This window comes from Marmota marmota, unplaced genomic scaffold (genome assembly GCF_001458135.2).
Source record: "Marmota marmota marmota unplaced genomic scaffold, marMar, whole genome shotgun sequence".
Taxonomy (NCBI): domain Eukaryota; kingdom Metazoa; phylum Chordata; class Mammalia; order Rodentia; family Sciuridae; genus Marmota; species Marmota marmota.
Window position 1 is genome coordinate 4,280,231 of NW_026000224.1, and position 25,391 is coordinate 4,305,621.

Here is a 25,391-nt window from a genome sequence, read left to right on the forward strand (position 1 = left end):
CCAGTGCCACCTGCTTAACTTGGTGGGTCTCAGCTGTCCAGTGCCACCTGCTTAACTTGGTGGGTCACAGCTGTCCAGCGCCATCTGCTTAACTTGGTGGGTCTCAGCTGCCCAATGACACCTGCTTAACTTGGTGGGTCTCAGCTGCCAAAACGTTTCCATTTTCAGTGGGCAGCAGCTGAAAACGGAGCAGTTCAGGGCCACCGTATCTTACCTGGACTCTGCCTCTCTCCTCGGGCACCACCTCTGTTCCTCACCTCTGTCACCGTGGCAGCTCTGAATCCCGTCCTTTCACACAGGGACCCAGAGAACTCGGCTCTGCTAGAGTTCTTCTTTCCCATGCTGTGAGGGATGAAGTGCAGTGCGTGCGCAGGGACTCCCAGCCGCGGGTGTCGCGGGGTCAGGGTGGGGCCTGCCTTAGACACCCTCCATTTTCTGTCTACTTCTGTGGGAGCAGGTGTGTGCACACGCGTGTGCTGGAGCTTGGGTTGCCTTCACTCTCACCTGGAGCCACCGTCCACTCCCCTGTGGCCAGGGTGCTGTGCTGTGGTGGGCGCCTGCCGTTTGCCGGGGTGGCCGTGCGGCGAGTCTTGGTTTGAGAGACTGGCGCTGAGGGGCACAGGCCCTCCTGCTTCGGGCGTGTGCAGCACACCTCCCGGCTCCCCAGGTGCAGACAGGGGGTGCGGCCCAGGTGCCCCCACTCAGGCGTGCTTTCCTGGATTAGGTGCAGGCTGGCGCTCAGGGCAGAAGCCGCATGGTCGCCGGCCACTGCTCACAGGCTGCTTGGCCACTCAGACCACACGTCCAGCAGCACGGTGACGCCTGGTGTGCTGGGGGTGGCTCCCGGGCGGGTGTAGGGCCTTGCACAGTGACAGAGTGGAGGCTCAGGCCTATGGCGCTCAGGGTGCTGTGGCCTCCCTTCTGTGGCTTCCTGTGGTCCCACCTGCAAAGTGCACGTCCCCGGGGGACGGGAGGGGCATTGGCTTCCTGCACTGCACCTGCTCAGACACGGCTAGCAGCTGTGCGAAGGCCTCCCTCAGGCCCTCCTGTGAAGCACCGATCACCGGCCACCAAACCCCACAGCACAGACTGGCCTTGCTTCACGCCCAGCTGGAGACTGGAGGACGGCGGGAAGAGGAGGCGGCGTTCAGTCCTGTGATGGTCACCGTTTCTGAGCTGTGTTTTTTGAAATATGACATCTTTCCCTATCATTTATTTTCCCAGAAAGACACAAAATAGAGACGGCCAGCATTAGCAAACTGTCAACAAAGTCGTCACCATCAGGGGAAGTCAGGAAAACAAGGACCAACATCAGAAAGGACCTAAGCAAACAGAACATTCTAAAGAAATGCAGAGACTGAGTCACCCGCCCAGCAAACGCCCACTGGGCGCCTCGGCACCACCTTGTGCTCAGATGGAAGTACTTGCTCAGTCGTGCCCACTGGCTGACGGCACGGCACCGCAGACTGGGCACGCTATGAAGAACACAGGCTTGTTTTCTCTGGCCCAGGGTGGGTGGCCTCACCTGGTGGTGGCCTCTTGCTGGCAGAGTCCTGGGTGACGCAGGGCATCACAAAGCAAAAGTCGGGGACTATGTGAGGCCAGTCAAGGGGGCCTCTACGGCAGACCTCTGCTGTGACCCCCATCAACAGCCAGAGTGGACGGCCCAGGGAGTGGAGCGCTGGAGTCCCCCTCAGGTAACGGACATGCCCCGCTGGGCCCCAGCAGCAGACACTTCCGTGCTGTCCTGTCACTTGGCTGAAGGGCGGGCTCCCTGTTGGCCACCAGGACTCTGCCTGAAACTCTGCGCAGAGGGGGAGCGCCAGACCTGCCTCAGCAGCCCTGGGCCACGGCTGCTGAGCAACAGCCACCAAGCCTGTCACCAGGAGCCCATTCGACCCTGTCATGTACGTCTCAGCCTCCTGTGGGCCCGGATTCTTTACCCCAGTGAATCCCACTCTCCATGAACGTTTCTGACAGTTTTCGGTGGTGTTTAAAGGCGTGTTTCAGAAACTAGAAAACATCCTTCTGATGGTTTTCAAATTCTAACTTGTACCCAAAGCTCCTGGGCCCGCACTTCCAAGTAATGAGATCTCTGCATCCTGTCTCCAGAGACGGGATCTGGAGGGGGAGGTCAGCCCCAGCCCTTGTTTTGCATGAACATTTCAGGTGGTCTGCAGACCTGGCCACACCACGAGGAGCCCGGGCCTACTTGGAGGGAGGGATGGTGCCCCAGGCACCGAGTGGAGGTCTTGGCCATCTATGACGTAGCCACAGCAGCAATGGCGCACCAGCCAGGCACCTCTGGTGTTGGGAGGCGGCTTACACCTGCCTTTTCAGAAAGCTGTGATGAACTTCAGCATGTTGCCCCTGACTCCAGAGCCACATTTCCTGGGAAGTGGTCAGTCTGAATCCATGCAGACCTGGCCAGCTGTGCAGCCTGCAGCGTCCGCACTGTCAAGAACAGCCCTCTTCTTGGCGCCGTTCACAGATGCTTCGGCGCACACTGACTCTGGACCCGTGTGGTCCAGGCACCAGTCATAGGAGTGTGGTGCTGGCAGGAGGAGGCAGGGACAGAGGTGGCCTCCTCCCTGAGTCTAGTGATCACACAGACCTCATCCCATGTTAGATGGGCAGATATTGAACATCAGCCTCCTTGCCAGGGGGGCACTCAGGGAACAGGTGGTCTGGTCTAGAAGCATTGAACACTGCAGGCCTTTCCCTTGCATGGATATCTGTGGTACGGGGGGTGTTTCCTGTTCCTCGGGAGGATGGGTGTCCCCGCCCCACTGTTCCTGGAGGCAGTGTGGAGGGAGCCCCAGGAGCAGCACACGGGGGACAGATGACGAAGGCATGCAAAGCTCCCGCACTGATGTCAGGGACTCACCACGGTGCTGGAGAACCTGCGTCCACAGACCCGCAGGGGAGTGGCACCCAGGGGCTCCGAAAGGGCCCAGCGCTCCAGGGACCAGCCACTGTGTCCCACAGACTCACACACACACTGGCCAGCTGGCCAGCACCAAGCTCACTGTGGCTAGAGCTGGCCTGTGCTAGTCCGAGCCGGCTGCTGCTTCACTCTTCCTCTGCACCTTGATCTCCAAACCGAGCCACAGGGCGAGGGCCAGCTCTCACCCCACTTCCTGTCTCCACTCAATCTAATGCCAAACTCCATCCACAGGCTGATGAGCGGGGAGCTATTTACCTGATCCCCACCTCTGTGAACCACAGATTCAGAGCAACCACGGTAAAGACCTCGGAGGGGCTGGGACCCTCCTCCCACCCCACTGACCCTCCCCCAGGCTGGGACCCTCCTCCCACCCCACTGGGCCCCCAGATGCTGGGACACCCCCCCCATCCCAGCTCTGCAGAGCCGAGCTTCTGCCGCCCTGCTCTTCCCACCAGCAGGTCTCCATCAGGGAGCCGACTCCTCTTTCCACTGTTGGTCTCTGGCCCTGAGCCTCCGGTTCTGGGTTCTGGAGCCCCTCCCTTCCTCACTGCCGCCCCAGCCGCAGGCTGTCTCCACAGCACGGGACAGCACTCCTGTGATCCCAGGTGACACCTCCCTCCTGCTCACCTGTGGCCTCCAGCTCACTGCGACCCAAAGCAGGCTTCCTGTCACCCCAGACATGAGGGACCCTCACTGGTCCTCCGCATACCTGGCTCCCTCTGCACCCCCACAGGTCACGAGGCCAGGGTGTGCACTAACGTGACACCGGGCCCCAGGGCCTGCGGCTCGGCCTGTCTCTGACCGGGCTCCCTGTGGAGCCGTCCTGGGCCCTTCAGCTCAAGCCAGCCGGGACGCTGGTCCCTGAGGTCTGGACCATGTCCCTCCCTGCCTCCGTCACTGGCTTTCTGTGGCCTCTGAGAGGAACTCTCTTCTTGGAAATGCCCAGGGTGCGTGCCCCATGTTCAAGGCCAACTTCACAGTGAAGCCCAGCCAGCCACATGGTTTCAGAGGCAGCCTGGCCCCGTGGAACCCACGGGGGCTGCACTCTGAGCCCCAGGGCCCATCTTTAGCAGGTTCTGCCCTCCCCCCGGCTCTTTGATGTTCATTGTTTCTGCCTGTCTTCTGTTTAAGAAGGAGCCCAAGGGCTGGTCTCTGCTGGGTCACGGCGGTTCTGAGTTCCTGGGACCCCGCGGTCTGGCAGCCCAGCAGCCGCCTGGTCAGTGGACGAGTGAGTGGCACTGTGGCTGTCTTCCAGGTGGTGTCGCTGGGCACTGGCTGGTGGAGGTTCTGGATGCAGCCCACCTGGGTGAGCAGACTGCAGCCTGAAGCTGGCACCTGGACTCTGGGTCTTACTGGGTCCCCATGTTTCCCTCTGGCTTTGACGTTCACTTTCAAAGCTCAAGATTCTTGGTGACCTGCAACAGAACTCTCAGCGGTGGAGCACACCGGGCGGCTGACTTTTAAAGAAAGTTCCCGTTCCAGTGGCACTTATGACTAGAAATCACAAGAGGTCTGACCCTTTCTAATAAAACTATGATCTGCTCCTGTGTCATGGTGACATAACACTGACGGAGCACCTCTGCAAGGCACGCAGTGCACGCGCTTTCCCTCACACTAGCTTCTTCTACACAGGCTTTCTGTCAGCTTCAAGGTGGCCGCCCGGCTCCAGGGTTGTAGCCATCATGACTGACAGGGCTGGGGAGGGACAGAGGGGCCATCACCAAGACAGCAGCACAGGGTGATTGTAAGCAAGCAAGCAAACAGCGACCAACACAGAGCGCACCCTGGCCACCCTGCCCTCTCTGACTTCCGCTGGCAGGGAAGCCCTTCACTTTCCGCCCACGGAGGGTTTCAGGCCCACCGTGTCCTCAGGCCCACCGTGTCCGAGTTTCTTGCTGACGGTACGCAGTTGGACTTGCTCAGTATTTTTCTCCTTTTCAGGTGCTTTGTCCTTCAATGGGGAGTTTGATCGTCCGCATTCAGAGGACCCAGGGAGGGGCCTGATGCCGCGTCCTGCTGCCGCGTCCTGCTGCCTTCTTAGCCCACAGTGCTCCTGTACCTTCCTGCTTGGGTCTTCCCTTGTGCCTCGTGGGCTTTCAGATCGTTTATGCTTTGATTCCGTCCTCTTTCTCCCGTGTGCCTCATACAGGTATTTTGTTTGTGTGGATGCCGGGGGATCAGTTAATTATTTTATGGGCTGGGATGTAGCTTGGTGGTAGAGTGCTTGCCTCGCATGTGCAGGCCCCGGGTTCAGGGCTTGTGGTTCAGTCACCACAAAAAACAAACAAACAACAACAAAACAACCTCAAAGTTATTTAAGTGGAAAGCAATTTAATTCAAATGTGTACAAAACTCTGCCATCTGTCTTCCCCTCCCTTTGTTATCCTTGTCACAACCTACAAGTACCCACACTGTGCATTTTATTTTATAATACTGATTTATTTAATTTATTTTTATGGTGCTGGGAATCAAACCCAGGGCCTCAGGCATGCTAGGCATGTGCTTTACCACTGAGCCACATCCCCAGCCCTGCGTATTTTCATTAGTTTGGTTATACTTAATTTCAAGACTTATGTTTCCTAACTTTGATACTGGAATTAAAAGTGATCTGCACACCGTGGTGCAGTACTGTGCTCTGTGCATGTTTGCACACTTACTTTTAGCTGCACACTACAGGCACTTAGGTCCTCTGTGCCTCTGCAGTCCTCATGGGCTGGGTCTGGGGGTGATGGGCTGCCCCCTGTGTTTGTCCACCTGGGAAAGTCTGACTCTCTCACATTTTTGAAGCATAGTTTTGCTGTGTATAGTATCTTTGTTGGTATTTTTCTTTCAGCACTTTGCAATATTATAATATTCCCTCTTGACCTGCAAGATTTCTGTCCAAAAACCCACTTAGAATCTTACTAGGGTGAGAGGTTCCCTTGCACAAGACAGGTCCAGAAGGCTCTTCCTTGCAGCTGCCGGGATCCTCTTTGCTGCCGACAGTTCACCAGTTGTCTTGGTGCGTCCCTTGGGGTTTTGTCTTACTTGGCGTCCCTGAGCCTCTCTGCCTTGAAGGCTGTGGGAGTTTGCGGCATCGTCTCCTGAAGGTGCCTTCCAGTCCTTCGCTCTCCCCTGGGACCCCGTCACGCGCGGCTTGCTCGGCTGGAGCCTCAGAAGCGCTCAGGCTCTTCCCTGGTCTTCTTGGTTGGTTTTCTCCTCCTCTGGTTGAGTTATTCCCCGTGGACGCCCCTCCTGCCTGGCCTGGTCTGCTGCGGGCTCCTACTGTCTCTCAGTCCACTCACCGGTGCTTTCCTATATGTTATACCGCTTTGCTGAGGTTCTTGGGTTGTTCACGCATGGCTCTCTTGACCCTGCTGAGCGCTAGTCTGGTTCTCTGTACCTCCTTTCATTGGAGCTGGCTTCTGGAGACTCGTCTTGTTTCTTGTCTGCAGCGTCTTTCTGGCTTCCCATCTCCTTGACCTGCTGGGAGACACCTCTCCCAGGTTCACAGCTGCCTCACGTGTGACATGACCCCCCCCCCCAGCATCCTGCCAGGTATTCTGAGGGCCTCACCCATCCTGCCTTCTGAGAGAGAAGCAGCAGCCCTGGTTGGTCCGCTGGCTCTCCCTGAGCCCGGGGAGCCAAGGCATCTATCAGTCCAAACTATCATCTCTGTCCCCAGGTGGCCAGATGTGCTGGACCATCAGAGACCCACGGCTGGCAGACAGACCCGGTTCCTGGGCATTCCTGGAGGAGCCGGGGCACTGGGCAGGGATCACACCTTCCTTCCCCAGGGGAAATGAGAGTGGGGGTTCCTGCCTGCCTCCCTGCATCAGATTCCTATTGTCGTGTGTGATTGTTTTATGTGTTGGTGTGACTGGGACGTGACTTGGTCAAGCACCAGGTGGACGTTGCCATAAAAGCATTTTTTAGAAGAGATTGAGATGTAAAAGGGTAGACTTTCATAGAGCGGATGGCCCTCTGCAGTGGGAGTGGGCCTTGTTGAAACAGTTGATGGCCTCAAGAGGAGAAGGCTGGGTGCCCGAGGAGGAGGGGACTGCTGAGTGTCAGCTCTTGGGGGTCTCCCCCTGCTCCCTGCCCCTCAGTGCCTGCACACACACACCCTGTTCACCTGTGACCAGGAGAGCCCTGGGCAGCAGCACAGTTCTGTGGGTCCTGTCTGCCAGGGAGCACGGGGCCACCACCGTCTCACAGGTTGACCAAGGTGTCGGCACGCTGAGCTCCCCTCTGCACACCAGGGAAGGATCCGTGCAGGCTGGTCCAGGCCCTGGCTGGATGTCAGCCCTAGAGGCCCCGCTGCACACCACTGGGACCCTCTGTCTCAGGGCCCGTGGCCTGCCAGTCCTTGTCCTGTGTGGACTCGGGGTCCCCTCAGCCGCCAGCAGGGGCGCCCTCTGCTCTGACCTGGCTCTGGGACAGGGGTCGGCTCCCCAGGACAGTGCCCGAGGGCCACAGCACAGCGTATGGAGGTCTGTGTCTCCACCACATTCAGGAAGGCAGAGCCGCAGGTCCCTCTCGGCATCTCACCCGCAGCTTCCCCCTTGTGTTATGGATGCCCCGTGAGGGTGAGGCCTCGGTACAGAGACAGTTCTAAACACCATGGTCTTGTTGGAACACTGACGTCAGGCGCAGCATTTCCGACACTATGAGCATTTAGCCTCTCTGACCCTTTACTACAAAAGGTAGGGACTGAAATTCCCCTAGCACTTCCTGCTTGGCTCGCACGATTCATTCAGAACTCACCGTTCCCTCGGAACCTACAGGTAGGACGTGTTCTTAACATGTGTTGCCCAATTGCTCAATGAACAGAAATTTAAAAACACTTTCATTCAAATCAAATGGTTATTTTTTAAAAAGCAGATTGGTCATTAGAATCTTTCCAGTTTTAAAGCTGGGTGAGATGTCTTTTATAATTCAAATTAACTGTATTTAGGTTTAGGTTCCTAGCTGATATCCTAACAATCTGTACAGTTCTTTATTAGTTCATTTACATGATAATTTATATACTCAGTCTTCAATACATTCTTCTTTAGTGGATAAATTGAAAAATGAACTCATATAATTAGGCATAGTGCATTGAAGAGGAAAACGAATTCAGTGGAAGATGCTGTTTTTGCCATTTGAGAGAATGACATAGGACATGACCAATTTAGAAAAACTCACGGCTTCTTCCTCTGTTGGGTTTAATTTTACTTACTTGTGCCCTGCACATTACAGATTTCTCTCCTCTGAGCTATTCTTTTTACTCAGAGCTTTCTCTGAAGGTCAGTCTTCAACAGCTGTTAATGAGTCATTAGCAGAAAGCCTTGCATGGCTTTTTACAGAAGTATTTAACTGGTAAATCTTTCTGCTGCTATTATTGTATTTTATTTTTGTACCAGGATTGAACCCAGGGGTGCTTTACCACTAAGCTACATCCTCAGCCCTTTTTATTTATACTTTGAGATGGGGTCTTGCTAGGTTGCTGAGGCTGACCTTGAATTCACAATCCTCCTGCCTCAACCTCCCAGGGTGCTGACATCACAGGCCTGTGTAACAGCATTGGCTGCTGCTAAATATATTGAAGTCCATAAAATTAAAGAGTGACTACTGTTTAAGGAACAGTTGCTCGGAATGCTCTTCACTGTATACTATGATATCAGAGCCTTGTCAGGAGTCCTAGGATGAGCGGACACAGGCCCCTGGTTCCTGCATAGTTAGGTGGGCTGCAGCAGCAGCCAACACAGCAGGCCCCCTGGTGGACAGGGTTGGTAGATGCATTTTGTAGGTAGGAGTGTCCTCATGAATGAAAAACTGAAACACTGGAAAATCAAGAGCTCAAAGAATCAGAAATTAGAAAAAAAAAACAAAAACTGAAAAAATGATATCTTACTTTTGACTCTAAGCAAATTTTCTACCAAAATTAAGGCCTAAAAAGAAAAAGTGACCAATATTTAGAAGTTTTAAACATAAAAATTCATGAAAGTATTTAAAGAAAAATAAAACAATTAACAGCAACTATATTTTTCCTAGGAAACCTACCTCTTCCTCCTTTAATTCATTCAGGCCTTGAGTCAGAGTGGAAATCAAAATCAAAATTGCAGAATATCTGGAAAATGATTACAAAATCACATACCAATATGTGTGTGATGTAGCCAAAGATACACTCTTAGGAACATTCATAGTCTTAAACATTTTGATTACTAAGAAGGCTGAAGAATGAAGCAAAAAACAGATCTAAGGAACTCAAAAGCAGAAGTGGGTAATCAGAAAACAGGAAAACAAGAGAAGGTTGGTAGTCAACCCCAGCTGATTCTGCAATGTGGTCCTCCTCATCCTCTATCCTCTCCCTTGACTGACATTTTCCTTCTCAAGACAATGCCCAAGATTGACAGACCACTGCAAAGTCATCTTCCCCGAGAGGCAGATCAGTAAGGACATTCCCAGGACACACTCCCATAGCAGATGTTCTACAGATGCATGACTTGGCCCTGCGTTTCTGCGAAGGGACCTTGATTCAGAACAAGGCTGAACTGTCTAGAACTGGGGGACCTGCAAGCTGTTCTTAAGGCACGGTTTTCTAAGAGAGTGTCCTGTTGGGTTTTCAGAGACAAGCAATGACCAGCCTCAGAGCAGTCCTCTCCTCTCCCTCAGGATAGGGAGGTCAATTATGCATGGATTAAGGGCCCTAATGAACTTAATTCAATTTAAATTAAACCTAGTTTCAAATTAAAACATTGGAAGTCACTCCCATTCTGGTCGGTTTTTCCTCACTGTGTTGAACATAGCAGATTCTGAGGCAGCCATGCCTTAGGAGAATTCTCCCACATGTTGCCAAAAGAGGAAACATTCTAGCAGAAAGCAGGTCCCTCTCTGCACATTCACAAAGAAATGCCTTCCTGCAACACCTGTCCGATAATGAAAACACAGATTGACAGATCATTGGTGACATCTCACTGCTCACTGACACGGGTCAGGAGGGGCCAGGGAGGTCACCGTGATGGTTGTGCAAGGTGTGGCCCCTGACCTTTGAGCCCTGGTGTTTGCAATATCTAGGGTTACGTGGCAAGAGCCAATGAACTTTGCTGATGGAACTGGGGGTGATCATGGGCAGACCCTGAGGAAGAAGGAGCAGCCAGGGTGCCTACTGTGGGTGCAGTTGCCCCAGAAGCAGAAGAGGAAGGCGCGAGAGCCAGAGAAGCAGCACAAGATGACCAGCAGAGGTCTGCAAAGACAGAGGGACACGAGCCTCTCCAGCTGGCCTCCAAGATGAAATCAGGGACCATCAGCCAAGAGTGGCTTCTAGGAACCGAGAGCTGACCTCAGCTGACCATCTGCAAGGACACGAGGACCTTGATCCTACAACTGCTACAGACCAATTCCCTACCCAGAGCCCAGAAGTCACGTAGCCATGGACACCTGGATGTCAGCAAGACCCTGCCAGACTCAGCACCAGGACTTCCCGAGGAAAAGCCTTTTTCTCAGCTGCTGAGCGTGGGCTTTGTCAGAACAGTACGGGACAGTGGGGAGAAAGAGCAAACCGAGCGGCATGCACAGCCCGGTCCCGTCTTGCTGGAAATGCGTGTTTTCACGTGCATGGGAACATGCCAGGGCAGTGTGGGCCGTCGCTGTGGGTGCTCCTGGACAGGGGAGGCAAGAGGCAGGTGACGTTCTACTTCATGCCGTCACCTTGGTGTAAGGTTTACTATGAGGGTGACCAATCTCACCATTTAAATGACAAGTCTAATGACGCATCGGCTTCCTTGGCTGGTGGTCTGTGAAGCTGGCTACGCACTGCAGAGGCACCCCGGCTGGAGAGGGAACTGGGGTGCCAGGTTCCCAGGCACACATGGGGGGATCTCACCATGGAGGAGCTCCCCAAGAGGCACCGCTAGTTGGCTCCTGCTTGGTTAAAAAAAAGATGACCTGTTTTGCAGATCATGGGTCTTCGGCGTGCAGTTACATACAAGGGTTGGGCAGTCAGTGGTGGTACCTGCTGCCGACCAGCTGTGGCCCTCACATTGTTCACTGGCCAGCAAAGACCCGGCTCTAGGAGCCTCCTTCCACTGTGGTGCTCTGGAGAGAACCAGGGCTTCACATCCTCACAGTGCTGCACCACTGAGCCACACTGCCAGTCTCTACTTGTTTTCTGCTTCATTTTTGATTAGACCATAAGAAAGTCAAAACGAGAGGACAGCTACTAGAGTGGACCAGAGTCGGCGTGCATAGAAACAAACTAGAGAATCGGGAGAAAAGCTGAGCTCCCTGGAGAAGCCACCAGAGTCCAGGCAGAGGGTGGGCCAGAGGCTTGGAGCACCGGAGACAGGAGCGCAGACAGGTCCTGTGGTGTGGCCTGTGGAGACGGCCTCCCGTGCAGGCCAGGCGCCTGCGGAGAGCNGCTCTCCCCGACCTCTCTGGCTCAGAGTGATCCTTTCTGGGTGTCCTCAGGTTGATTGACAATGACCCCCGATGCAGAGTCAGCAGATGTGGGTCTCATTCATTACTCAGCGTGTGTGGAGCTCACGCGGGACGTGGTGCAGAGGGTACAGTGTGGGCACACAGAAGGGGTGCCGACCCCTGGGAGAGCAGAGCCTATGGCGGGGCAAGCAGGGAAACAGAGGGGAGGCTGGGGAGGGAGGTGGTGATCCCGGGCTGCCGCTGGGGGAAGAGCGAGGCCCACAGAGGCTGCATTCGGGTGCTGCGAGATGTTGGGGGAGGCTGGAGTGCAGACTGCAGGCTGGGGGACATGAGGGACGAAATGCCCAGTTGTCAGAAGTCACATAGTGAAGAGCCTGCCTGGGCAGCAGGGCCCTCAGGCTGTGACGGGGAGAGAGCAGGGTGGAGGTGGAGACGTCCATGTTTGGAGGCAGGTGGCTGCAGGTGGCTGCAGGTGGGTTGCAGGTGCGTGGCGAGGGGCTCAGTGGTCGGCAGGAAGCCTGCAGAGCCTGGATGGAGATGGAGACCATGTCAGGAGAGGCGAGGGGCCTTCAGCTCCTCCTCAGGGCTGCCTTGGAGGCCCTGATGTGATGTCCACGTCGGCCACTCCCCAGGTCTCCAGGGCTCCCCTGCTGCAGGTGGCCTGGACCCTCTGGCAGGGCCCAGGACCAGCACTGGCAGCAGTCACCCAGTTCACGAAGACCTTCTGTCCTGCCTCTGGGGAAAGCCCTCCCAGTGCAGGGAATGGCGGGCGCACATGGGAAGGTCTGAGCTCCCAGGGGTGCTCACAGCAGCGTCACTTCTTACAGGCTGTGTCACCTCACCTGGCCCAAGGCCCAGGCAGGAGCAGCACTGGGAGTACCCGTGCCTTCCTGTGGCTCCTCCAACTGAGGGAGGAGTCCGAGGCTAGAGGCTCCCCATCCCTGGAGGGCGCCCGCCCAGGACTCCGATTACCCTGCTCTCTGTGCGGGTTGCCAGCTCTGTGCAGTTCCCAGCCCTGCCATCTCGCTTTCTGCAGAGCCCTGGGAATTCTGGGGAGTGCGAAAGGTCGAGTAGTTCCCAGCAAACCCAGGGCGGGCGCGCTTCCTTCCTGTGGGTCCAGGGCCTGCTGTGCTCCTCTGTCCCCTGCCCAGAGGGCTGCGGTGCTCCTCTGTCCCCTGCTCAGAGGGCTGCGGTGCTCCTCTGTCCCCTGCCCAGAGGCCTGCGGTGCTCCTCTGTCCCCTGCCCAGAGGCCTGCGGTGCTCCTCTGTCCCCTGCCCAGAGGGCTGCGGTGCTCCTCTGTCCCCTGCCCAGAGGGCTGCGGTGCTCCTCTGTCCCCTGCCCAGAGGGCTGCGGTGCTCCTCTGTCCCCTGCCCAGAGGGCTGCGGTGCTCCTCTGTCCCCTGCCCAGAGGGCTGCGGTGCTCCTCTGTCCCCTGCCCAGAGGGCTGCGGTGCTCCTCTGTCCCCTGCCCAGAGGGCTGCGGTGCTCCTCTGTCCCCTGCCCAGAGGGCTGCGGTGCTCCTCTGTCCCCTGCCCAGAGGGCTGCGGTGCTCCTCTGTCCCCTGCCCAGAGGGCTGCGGTGCTCCTCTGTCCCCTGCCCAGAGGGCTGCGGTGCTCCTCTGTCCCCTGCCCAGAGGGCTGCGGTGCTCCTCTGTCCCCTGCCCAGAGGGCTGCGGTGCTCCTCTGTCCCCTGCCCAGAGGGCTGCGGTGCTCCTCTGTCCCCTGCCCAGAGGGCTGCGGTGCTCCTCTGTCCCCTGCTCAGAGGGCTGCGGTGCTCCTCTGTCCCCTGCCCAGAGGGCTGCGGTGCTCCTCTGTCCCCTGCTCAGAGGGCTGCGGTGCTCCTCTGTCCCCTGCCCAGAGGGCTGCGGTGCTCCTCTGTCCCCTGCTCAGAGGGCTGCGGTGCTCCTCTGTCCCCTGCCCAGAGGGCTGCGGTGCTCCTCTGTCCCCTGCTCAGAGGGCTGCGGTGCTCCTCTGTCCCCTGCCCAGAGGGCTGCGGTGCTCCTCTGTCCCCTGCTCAGAGGGCTGCGGTGCTCCTCTGTCCCCTGCCCAGAGGGCTGCGGTGCTCCTCTGTCCCCTGCTCAGAGGGCTGCGGTGCTCCTCTGTCCCCTGCCCAGAGGGCTGCGGTGCTCCTCTGTCCCCTGCTCAGAGGGCTGCTGTGCTCCTCTGTCCCCTGCCCAGAGGGCTGCTGTGCTCCTCAGGCCCCTGCTCAGAGGGCTGCGGTGCTCCTCTGTCCCCTGCTCAGAGGGCTGCTGGAGCATTTCTGCAGCACAGCAGGAAATCTTCCTTCCTTCCTTCCTTCCTTCCTTCCTTCCTTCCTTCCTTCCTTCCTTCCTTCCTTCCATGTCTTACTCACGCTCATTAATGAAGACACCTTCTCAAGGTCCACAATCTGACAAGGTGTTTCTCTGATCCGCGTCCTGCCGTCTGGCTGGGGTGGTCTGTCCTGAAGAACTGTCCAATTTTAGGTGCAACCCAATGTGTCTGCCCTTGAAGGTTTGCTCTGCCCTTCATTTCTGGTAGTTCGAATGTGATGTGTGTAAATGTGGGGTTTTAAATTCTGTGTTTTGCTCCTTGCATTCATCTTTCTTGAGATTGTTTGTGATTGTAAGTTTTGTTGTTTTTGAAAATTGTGGCTGCCAGGTTTGGGGTATCTGTCTGTCCTCTCCTCTCTCTTCCCTCCTGGGACTCCAGTCGTATGAGTTGGACACTTGGTGCTCCCCACAGCTCTGGGGTCAGTATTTCTGCTTCTTACCTCCCCATGGTTTCTCTTTGAGCCAGTTTGGTGATCCATGCACCCACCCTCAGGTGTGCCGACTCCTTCCTGGACCGCTGGGTCGCAAGGGCTGGTAGACCCAGCACAGCTGCGTTCCGACCCGTGGCTTCTCTTGTTTCTCTTCTCTTCCAGCTTTTGTCTCTGCCGTTCCCATCACTGTGCACTGTCTGAGAGCACCACGAGGCAGACGAGGAGGTGTCTGTGTGGACAACAGGGGTGCGGGTCACAGCAGCAGGTGAGTCTGCTTCTGCACAGCCGAGGGTGGGCAGTTCTCAGTGGTCACTTGGCACAGTGCCCGGAGGCCAGCCTCTGAGAGTGGATCAGCCACAGAGGTGCCCCATGACGTGGTTCAGAGCTGGAAGGCAGCTAAAGGCCCAGGCTTCCCCATCCCTGCCACCTGGTGCCAGGGACAGAGCAGTGTGTGGACCATCCGAGGCCCCTCAAGCGAGAGGCGACCGGACAAGATGTGAGCTGGTCTCTCAGGGCAGCAAGTCGCCCTCCTGACCTCCAGCTGGCCTCTCCTCTGCCTCTGAACTGTGGCAGGTGCTGGGAGTCACCTGGGCCACCAGAGGGGAACAAGGCCTCTTGGGGACAAGCGGACTCTCACTCCCGCTGTCACCATGGGGACGGCTCCGCCTGGGCAGACTGTGTGGATCGAGTCCTGCAGGGAAGTCCTCTGGCGTAGAAGCAGGGACAGCAATCAAGGTCTTGTTGAGCCCAGTTATTTCTAACTATATTTAAAATACGAGTTGAGAATTACCAATTTTGCTTCAAACAGTGTTTGACTATAAAATAAATTCTAGAATAAAGATGGCTTATGTAGTTTACAGGAGAGTGTAAGTGTAATCTGGTGATGGCTACACCTGGCCTTGCTGTGGGTGTGAGCACTCCTGTTTGCACTAATGGCTCCTCACAGGCCCTGTGCAGAGGCCCATGGGGACAGTGTGCCTGGGATCTGTCCTCCAAGACATGGGGATGCTCCTGTGGGAGTACCTGAGCTGCAGGGTATCTGCAGAAGAGGTTCAGAGACCCACCAAGAACTCATTTTTCGTTCTGCAAACTAACGTTCATGGGTTATTGGATTTACTGGAGCAAATCATTGCTGTGAGCGCCAGGCATGGAGTCAGGAGGAGGGGACATGCAGGGACACCTTAGTCTGGAACTTCCCTGCCTCACTTGGAGGATTCTGTAAGCAACACTGTGAAGCCCTGACAAGGGGCTGTACCTGTTGCTTTCCAGTCATGTGGGAGAGGGGCAGCTGTGGAGGGGAGCCTGGAGACACCACCAGTCCTAAGTGCCTGCCTGTGAGCCGGGAGGTAGGCTGGGTGCCCTCAACACGGCCCGCCCTCCTGGGAGTGACCGTCGTCTTTCACACTCCGTGTGAAGGGAGGATTGCCCGAATAGCTGAATCTGTCAACCATGCATCTTTGGGCAGATGCACAAAGCACATGGCACTACGTGTTTAAAGTTAGGTCACCTCCTCTCTCCTAGGAACAATGCCACCCGGAAGTGCACTCTGAAGTCGCAGTGAGCACAGGCCTTCCTTCTGGGACCCGTCACAGCTCCACACACCACCTCAGACACACCATCCCTCCCCAGGGGATCAGCTGAAGGATCCGAAAGACACCCATGCATCCACTAGCTTTAAAGATCAGACACAGAAATCGCCCGAGCACCTTCCCCTGGTAACTGCATAACAAGCGATCACAGACCGGTCACTTCTAAACAGAGGACTGGGACACCAAAGGCTTGGCTGGAACATTTTCAACTCAAGTTTCAGCTGATGACGGCTAGCCCACACCTAAGGAGCTTTGAAGAGGAGCTCAGACACAGCGCATGTTCGGAGGAGGCATGGCCTTTCTTACGTTTGGTGGTCTCCAAGCGGTCTCTGTCCCAGGGACTTCAGCAGGGGCTCTGGTCGCAGGGCCACTGTCGGGGATGTTTTGGGGCTGGAGTCCGACTCTCCGCTGTCCTCATCTCCCATGGCTTTGATGTAGCTGCCGCTCCTCATCCTGCGGCAGGGGATCTCCTCCTCCTTGCCGCTGGACGGGTAGCCTCCCCACTCGTCCTGAGGCACCTAGGAGGAAGCAGAGACGCGCACGTCAGGCGTGGCGTGGGGAGCCGTGCTCGGCGCGGGGGCAGCACCTTCGCCGCAGCTCTTGAAGACACGGCGGCGGCGGGCGGCCAGTTACCACGGGCGCGCGGGTAGAAGCTGCTCGGCACCGTCGCCCAGCCCCGGGAGGATATTAATAGGAGAGGACTGGTTTTCTTCCCATTATAAAGCAGACATAAACACTATGGGGAAAGCGAGAAAACGTTAGGAAAGCAGAAGCCACAGAACCACCATGGCTAACATTTAGATAGATTTCCTTCTGCTGCCAAAGGAAATTGAAACTTGAGAAAACTGAAAATAGAAGAAGTGAAAGAGTGAAAGAAGGAGGAGAAAATCCTGTATTGTTGTCAATTTCCCCTTAGATGCAGCTACAGGAGGGGGGGCTCAGCTAGGAGTCAAGTGACATCATCTATGCAAAATGCTCGCACCCACACACCCTCCCACTCACCTCCTCCAGCGGGGGCTCCGGGGGCCGCACCATGGGCACAGCGGGCCCTTGGAGAAGCCCCAGCCAGGGCTCCCACTGCCTCTCTGGCTTGAGAGCAGGCCAGGGAGCGGCATCCACCCTCCGCACCGGGGACTTGGAAGAGGGTCTCCACGTAGACGGAAGGTCCTGGGTGAGCGGGTACTTCCAGTGTGACAGCCAGGTCCCAGCAGCTCAGGCCTGGCTCTGTCCAGGAGCTCAGGGGTTTGATGAGGACGCTGCGGCCAGGTCCACGCTGACAGCCAAGACACAGATGCTGCAGCAGCTCTGCCTCCAGGGCCTGCCCAGTGCGTCCTCCGCTGGGGGAGAGCAAGGAGGCCCCAGCCGGGACTTCAGAGCTGGGGGTTTTCCCTGTGAATGTGCGGATTCTGAGGTCCTGACCAGGGTCCTGGGCCTCGCAGCCCGCTGCAGCCCGGGTGCCGCTGGTCTGGTGCCCCCAGGAGGCGCGGTGGGGTGGCAGCCGAGGTAGTCCTCTCGGCTGGAGGTGCCTGGTGTTTGTCCCCTAGATAACATGCTGTGTGCTGCCAGCAGATGGTGTCCACCGGGGCATAGCTGGGAGAGGAGCCCAGGGACAGAGGGAAGAGGGCCCCTTGCCTTCCAATGCCTTCTGCACCTGCAGCCCCGCTGGGCGGGTACTCTGTTTGCCACTTGCTGTGGAAGGGCACAGCACAATGCCTCTCTGAAGAGTGGCACAGGTGGGTGGCTCCCATCTGTGGCTTTTGTTTCTCCAAACAGCATTCCCGAGTGGGCCCAGGGACACTGGGGCTCACAGCGACTCTGGAACCGCGTGTGGCACTGGCTGACCCCTACACAGCGCTGAGGAGGGGGCTCGGCGGAGTGGACACATGCAAACTCCTGCTCTGCCCCGACTGGCACAGGGCAAGCCACGATGGGCAGCTAGCTCAGTCCCCACCCAGCTGACCACTCTTCCTGACCTGGGCTTCCACAGAGGGGTGACGGGAACACAGACCACGCTGGAAGGGCATTGTGAAATGAGTGACCTGGCCTCAAAACAAATGGTGAGCAGGTCACACTGCAGAGCCACTGATGTATGTCACAGGCAGAGTAACACCACAGCCTGTGACACCCAGGGCATCTGTCCAGCAAGAAGTCAGCAATGGAGAAAACGTGTGTCCATGTGCCCTGCAGAGCCCTGGTCTCCCGAGATGCTGCCTCTCGACAGCTGCGTGCCTTGCACTGGAAGAAGGATGAGTGGTGAGTGACCATTCGCCCGGGCATGGACGCTTACCAAAGTCAGCCTTCAGTCGTCACAGACGCAGAGCCAGTGGGGAGATGGAGGCAGGGGAACAGCCAGTCCGTACCTTCTCATGCCAGGGAGGGGACAGGGCAGTGCGAATTTTGTGGCATTTATCAGAGGACGCGACTGCTCACAGGGCACCCCAGGACAGGAAGGTTCAGGCAGCATCAGTCAGTCACTAGTTAGGGTAAAGGAGAAACAGTGGCAACACCGTGTTCTAGGGGATGGCCAGCAATATTTATTATAACCAGTCAATGGAGACTGTTCGATGTCCAGATGATATTACAGAAGAGTATTTGCTATGGAAAGGTGCTTGTGATGAGGTGTCTTGGTCCAAGTGGCAGAGGCTACAGAGGTGAGGTAGTTTATAAAGAATAGAAGGCACTTGGTTCTTGGTTCTGGAGGCTGGCAAGAGCGTGACGCCAGCCTCTGCTGACATGGGAGGGAGGGCTTTGCATGACCTCATGAATCCTGATCAGCCCAGGGCCACCTCCAGATACCATCATGTGGCTCTGGGAGTCCATCTCCAGCACAGGGACTTCTGGGGACACATTTGGACCCTGGAAGGGATGCTCGGTGTTTAGAGTTCTCAAAGCAGACGGCCTGCGTGTGCTGGGCAGACAGGGGAGGGAGCAGGCAGGAGGTCTCTGGGGGAGGGGCTGACATGTTTCAGTTACTTTTCTTTCTACTTATATTTTCTAAATTTTTAAATGAGTCATATATTACTATTGTGATTAAAAAAAAAAAAAAAGAACAACCCTTATTCTCAATTTAAGAAAAGTCATGGTCCTCAGAGATGTCACATCTCGGTGGAGGAGATGCTCATAAAATAAGGGCGTCAGGTGTGCCGAGGGCCCAGGGGCCCGTGGGGGCACCAGGTCAGGGGGCCACTGTCAGGGGTGGCCAGGGAGGCCATGCCCTGCAGACCCCACCCCACGCGAATGTCCGAGGAGACCGTGGCAGGAAGGGGACAGGCGGGAGACAGCAAGGAAGAGGTTCACTCGCAGGTTCATGGGGTTTCTTATGAATCAAGAATGTTCCATAAGCTTCCTCAGAAAACTGGGGATGGAACCCCCATTTGACCCAGCTGTCCCACTCCTTGGTCTATACCCACAGGAGTTAAAATCAGCCTACTACAGGGACGCGGCCACATCAGTGTTTATAGCAGCCCAACTCACAATAGCTAAACTGTGGAGCCAACCTAGGTGCCCTTTAACAGATGAGTGGATAAAGAAAATGTGGCATTTATACACAATGGAGTATTACTCAGCAATAAAAGATGACAAAATTATGGCATTTGCAGGTAAATACATGGAATTAGAGAATATCATTCTAAGTGAACTTAGCCAATTCCCCAAAACAAAGGCCAAATATTTTCTCTGATAAGTGGATGTTGACCTACAATTTGGGGGGTGGGGGTGTGGGAAGAATGGAGGAACTCTGGATTGGGCAAAGGGGAGGGTGAGGAGGAGAGGGGATATAGGGGCAGGAAAGATGGTGGAATGAGATGGACATCATGGCCCAAGGGACATGTATGATTGCACAAATGGTGGGATGCTACATCGTGTACGACCAGAGAATTGAAACGTTGTGCTCTATTTGTGTATGATGAATTGAAATGCATCCTGCTGTCATGTATAACTATGTAGAACAAATTAAAAAAGGTTTCCATAAAAAACAAGGTAAAGATTCTCCAGCAGCCTGCAAATTAACTAACAAAATGAGGCCAGCTTGTGTGTCTCTGTGTCTGATTTAAGACGCCGACTTCACAGCCTTTGACAGAAAAACTTCAATACAGAAAAGTAACCAGAGTCAGTTTCTGGGTACAAATTCAAGAACAAAATACCAACCCCGAGGCACACGTCTCAGACTGTCAGAAGCCAGGAGACGGATCCGGAAAGCCACTATGCTCAGTGAACGCCCTTCCCTGGAAATCGCTGGGTGAGAGCCTGCAGGCCGACGCATGGAGGGCCAGGGCTCTCCCAGCTCCCGCGAGCAAGGGGACGCTTCCTCCCCAGGCCCCTTCCAGCTCTGCAGGCCCAGCTGCGGACACTGGGTGCCACTCCCCAGGCACCCGAAGGGGGCATTTCTGAGCACGTAGAGGGGTGTTTGTGCTTCTTCCTTTCGAGAGGCAAGGCCCAGGCCTATGGGCCGGATCTACGATGGCGTTCTGTTGCAGGAGTGAGACCAAGGAAGCTGCGTCCCCCTCCGGAGATGTCCTCAGTCCCCGACAGTTCATGTGTGTGTGTGTGTGTGTGTGTATGCACACGTGCGCATGTCACAAGCATTTCAAGGGCATCAGCCACTGGGACCTGACTGAGAGCCACGCAGCTGGGTTCCCACTCTCCAGATTTTCACAGCAAACGGCAACAGCCTGAGTCGCGCCCTCCAGAGCAGGCGTCCACTCCAGGGTCCATCGGGGTGGCTTCGTCCCCACAGTACTTGGGGAGATTTCTGGTCTGCAGGCGTCCAGCCGGGCTGGTTTTTGGGAAGCCTGGAAGTGTTTAGTGAGGGCGACCAGACGCACGTCCAGAGACTTCGGGTTAGTTTCCCATCTGCCGTTCCCTGAGCCTCAAGCCTGTTTTGTGTGAAAACTAAGGCTCTTTGTGTTTTGCAGCCTAAATAAAAAATGATTTTTTTTTTCAGGAACATAACCACCATGTAAATCAAGAGAAGAGAGAACATGGCTTCGCTGGCGCTTCACCAGGAACCGTTCACTCTTTCCACAAACCCCACTGGCTTGGCAGGCCTCTGGTGTTTGGGTTGCCCTCACGATGCCCCTAGGTCTGATCTGCAGCTCTGCGGCTACGGAGGTTCCTCGCCCAGCAGCAGGCACCTGAACCCTGCATTTTTGTGCAGACTACATGGCACTCTGACATTTTTATATGAAGATGGGTTTAGTTAGGAGTTACTTTCTGACCTGGGGATGTCCTTCCATGGCAGAGCACCTGCCTAATGTGCTTAAGGCCCCAGGTTCAATCCCCAGCATCAAAAATTAAATTACATTAAATTAAAAAGTTTCATTCCTCTATTTTTACATCACGTTGGAGCTCAGACCATATTTGTGCTTTTCCTAAACAGTGCCTGTGCCGGTTGGCTCCACGCGGCTGCAGTTCAGGACGGTCGGGGACGTGGTGCCTGTTTACTGTGAAGGCACTTCAGGCTGACAAGCGAGAGAGCCATTGTCAGTAGGGAAGCTGCGTGACCAGGACACGAGCCCTCACGGAGGCAGAGCCTGAGGAGCTGCAGCCAGGGACCCCGCTGGGCTGGAGGACCCCAGTGCTGGCCGTGGGAAGGTCTCCCAGCTAGGCCGGGCAGGCTCAGAGAAGGGGGGGCAGCTGCAGGCAGTGGGCAGAGTGCGGCTGGGCATCAGGAAAGGAGGGAGGGCCCCCTGAGGCGCCCAAAGAGCCGGAGGCCATCTCTGGGGCAGTCCCAGACTCGTCCCATTCACCTCCACCTGCAGTGCCCGAGCTCCGCCTGAGCTTGCTCAGGTACCTTGGGCCCAGGGGTGCCGAGAGTCCTGGGAGACGGCCACGGCGTCCTGCTAGGCACGGCCTGGGCTTCCGGACTCGTTCAGCTTCTCTTGGCTGACTCCTGCCGTGGCTGCCTGGGCTTTGTCTCTCCTCTCCCTCTCCTGGGTCTCCCTCGCCCAGGGAGGTCTGACTCTATGTCTCTCTCAGTTCCTGCTTTTTATTTTTTGAGTCTCTCCTGGGGCACCACGATGCTGACGTGAGCCGGCTGTCCCCAGAGCAGGGATTCAGAATGCTCTTCTGACTCGGAGGGGGAAACGCAGCTGAGCGCAGGGCCAGCGGCTCCAGGGAGAGGAAGACCTTTCAGTTCCTGGGGTCAGCCTGGTGCGAGGCAGAGCAGAGGGACTCTGTGGGAGGCCGAGGAGAGAGGGACGGCCGGGCTTCAGGCTGCTCTCCACGGAGCGGAGGGCTGGGATGCCCTGCCTGCCGGAGGACGCAGCGCCAAGGCTCTGTGTGCGTCCAGCTGGTTGCCAGGCTCACTGTGTGTTTGCTCTGAGTTCAGCCGACACGTCCACTGGAGAACCCAGCTGCTTGCAGGGTACAGTGCTGTGTGCAGCCTGTCCTCCTCTGGGAGCCCCATGGGCCCTGTGTGCTAACCATGCTGGCCCTGGAAGGATGGCCCCTCGCAGGGCTGGTCAGTTCCCAGGCAAAGTGCACAACAGGGCTGCAATCTTGCCATCCACAGACACCCCCAACCACAGCAGGGTGACAGCCACCACCTCCCCGTGGGGTCCACACGGGATCCCTGACAGCAGCCCCAGTGGCCAAGGGACAGTGCCTGCGACCCAGAGCCTGCTGTTATTCAAGCAGTCAACCTGAGTCGGCCGGCCTCAACCTCCTTGCTGTGGAAACCGCAGTAAGGGCTCCTGCCCAATACCCCTTGTTCCTCTCCTCCTGTGGCCCTGGTGCTGCCCCGAGGGGCCCTTCATGGTGCCTCCTCTTACTGGGAGGCATCTCTGGGCCTGTTGGCCTCCACACTGGAATCACGTGGACCAGCCTTTCAGGACACCTGGGTTCCCAAGTGCCCTGCTCTCACGGTCCTTTCTGCTCACCTCACCCTGACGCTGTGCTAGGAAAGGGCTCCCTGCAGCTGGTAAATGAGGAGTGACCACACCTAAGTTCTGGGACAACCAACGGCCAGAGTTGTGGCCGGAGGCTCAGGAAGCAGAACCCTGCCCTCCCCAGTGCGGCACAGTTGGAGTGCACAGGCAGCTGGGAGGCTTTACACCCAGCGAAGCAGACGCACCCCCAAGGCCAGGACCAGGACCAAAGGCTCATGCTTCTCACTCTTCTGCCTCCAAAAGCCCAGGGAGTGTTCGGATCTCTGGAGTCCAAAGTGGCTTACAGGCTGGCTCCGATCTTCCTGAACACGTGGCATCCTGGGGGGCCAGGGCCAGCCTGCTCCCCCTCCCCTGGTGCATGCAGAGGATCTTTATTGAGTCTGTTGGACCCTTGCCAGATGGAGAGGTGGACACAGTGACAAGGGTGTGATTTGTGCTTTCTATAAGCCATATCTGGTTTACTGAGCTAATCAACAAAGACCAAATCAGACATGCTCCCTGGAGTGACCCCACGCCCACTCAGCCCTATCCCCACTGCGGCATGAACATGCCGTTCACTGCCCCCCACGTGACCACGCGGCCCACAGGAATGGATTCCCCTCCCATCACCACAGGCCAGCGTCATTCGAGGCTGAGGAAGCTCTGCAGAGACCATCCTACTGTGTCCATTGGAGCAAAGCCCACGAGCACACTGGATTGACACCCTAGGACACATTCCAGGAGACACTACCTTCTGTGAAAGCCAACCTACGAAATAGCAGAGAACAGATCTGCCAGACAGCAAATACCAAGAAAGGGACCCGCGAGCATGGAAAAGTCAGGTAAGATGATGGCTCCAAAGGCCCACAGTGACCGTCCAAAGAGGACCACAGTGACCATCCAGAAGAAAACCACAGTGACCGTCCAAAGAGGACCACAGTGACCGTCCAAAGAGGACCACAGTGACCGTCCAAAAGAGGACTTAGGGAATGGAACAAATGGATTGCCTGAAAAAAATTTAAAAAAAATGATTCTAAGGAAATGCAGCAACATATAAAGGAATACAGACAGATAATTCAAAGAAGTTAAAGAACGATTCATGATCTAAATGAAGTATTATGCAAAGATTCATTGATAATTTTAAAAGAACCAAACAGGAATCTTGGAGCTAACAAACTCAATAAATGAAATACAAATGCAGTTGAGAGCCTTAACAACAGACCATATGAAGCAGAAATAAGAATTTCTGAAGAAGAAGAAAGGTGTTTTGAAATAATCCAGGCAGACAGAATAACTAACTAGATAAATAAATAAATAAACAGCTAAATAAATATAAATAAATAAATAAATAAAATAAAATAAAGAGAGTCCACAAGATGTTGAAATGTCATGAAGTAAATGAACATTTAAATTATGGTAGGAGATGAGGAAAAAGGCATTAAATACATATTTAGCAAGATAATAGCTAAAAATCTCCCAAATTTGGGAAAAGACGCGGACATTCAGATCCAGATGTCTGAAAGCACACAAGGAAATTTTGACCACTCCAACCTCCAAAAAAGTTTCTGATGAGTTGCAGAACAAACTGCAAAATAAAAAGACAAAGAGACAGTTCTAAGAACACAAAGAAAAAAAGCACCAAGTCTGGTTAAGAAAACCATCATGACAAAACAACAGATTTCTTCACAGGAACTTTAAAAAATAGGAGAGGATGGGGTGAAATATTAAACATACTGAAAAGAAAATAAATGCCAACCACAAACACTGCATCCAGCAGAGAGGGTCTTCACAAGTGAAAAAGAAAAAAGTCTTTCCAACTAAGGAAAACTGGGAAATCAACCCCTTATGGAAAATGCACAACAGGACCCACTTCTACAAGTGCAAGGACAAGAAGGATCATCCTCACAGTGTGAAAGTGGAAATCCACTGAAAGAGCAGAAAAACAGAGGAGCAAAATCAACCACATCAAAAGAGAAACCACCAACCACATATGTACAAGAGCAAAGGGCAGGAACAAAGGATGGAGAAAACAGCAGGAGAGAAGAGGGTCTCACACACCAACCAGGAGACAGTAGGAAGGACCCACACTCCAATCAGGAGACAGGAGGAAGGCCTCACACACCAACCAGGGGACAGGAGGAAGGCCCCACACTCCAAGAGGAGACAGGAGGAAGCTCCACACTCCAACCAGGAGACAGGAGGAAGCCCCATACTAAAACTAAGGATACAGGAGGAAGGTCCCACACTCGAACCAGGAGACAGGTGCAGGGTCCCACACTCCAACCAGGAGACACGAGGAAGGCCTCACACACCAACCAGGAGACAGGAGGAAGGACCCACACTCCAACCAGGAGACAGGAGGAAGGCCCCACACTCCAACCAGGGGACAGGAGGAAGGCCCCACACTCCAAAAGGAGACAGGAGGAAGCCCCAAACTCCAACCAAGAGACAGGAGGAAGCCCCAAACTCCAACCAAGGAGACAGAAGCAAGGTCCCACACTCGAACCAGGAGACAGGAGAAAGACATCACACACCAACCAGGAGACAGGAGGAAGTCCACACACTCCAACCAGGAGACAGGAGGTGAAGGACCTCAAGACCCCAGGCCCAGCATTAGGTGACCTAACCCCTAGGCCTCAAAGCTGCAAGATGCTCCCTCACCCAACCCCCATGTCAGAACCCCTCCAGCAGCACGTAGCACCTCAGGTGTTGCACAATGCAACCACAAGATGTTCCATATAGATAACCCTAACGGGCCCCCTACCACAAGATGTTCCCTTTAGACAGCCCTACCGGTTAAACTTGAGAACTAGGTTTAAAAACAGGAACTGAAAGGACAGGATGCAATT

General features: G+C 55.3%; 1 protein-coding gene across 1 annotated transcript in view; it reads right to left on the reverse strand.

Annotated features, from left to right (window-relative positions):
• Positions 1-25,391, reverse strand: part of Dlgap2 (DLG associated protein 2) — a 476,272-nt gene that overhangs the window by 57,052 nt on the left and 393,829 nt on the right. Inside the window, exon 6 of the mRNA XM_048792849.1 lies at positions 15,982-16,194. Within this exon, the coding sequence (XP_048648806.1) occupies positions 15,982-16,194 (213 nt within the window). The remainder of the gene's footprint in view (positions 1-15,981; positions 16,195-25,391) is intronic.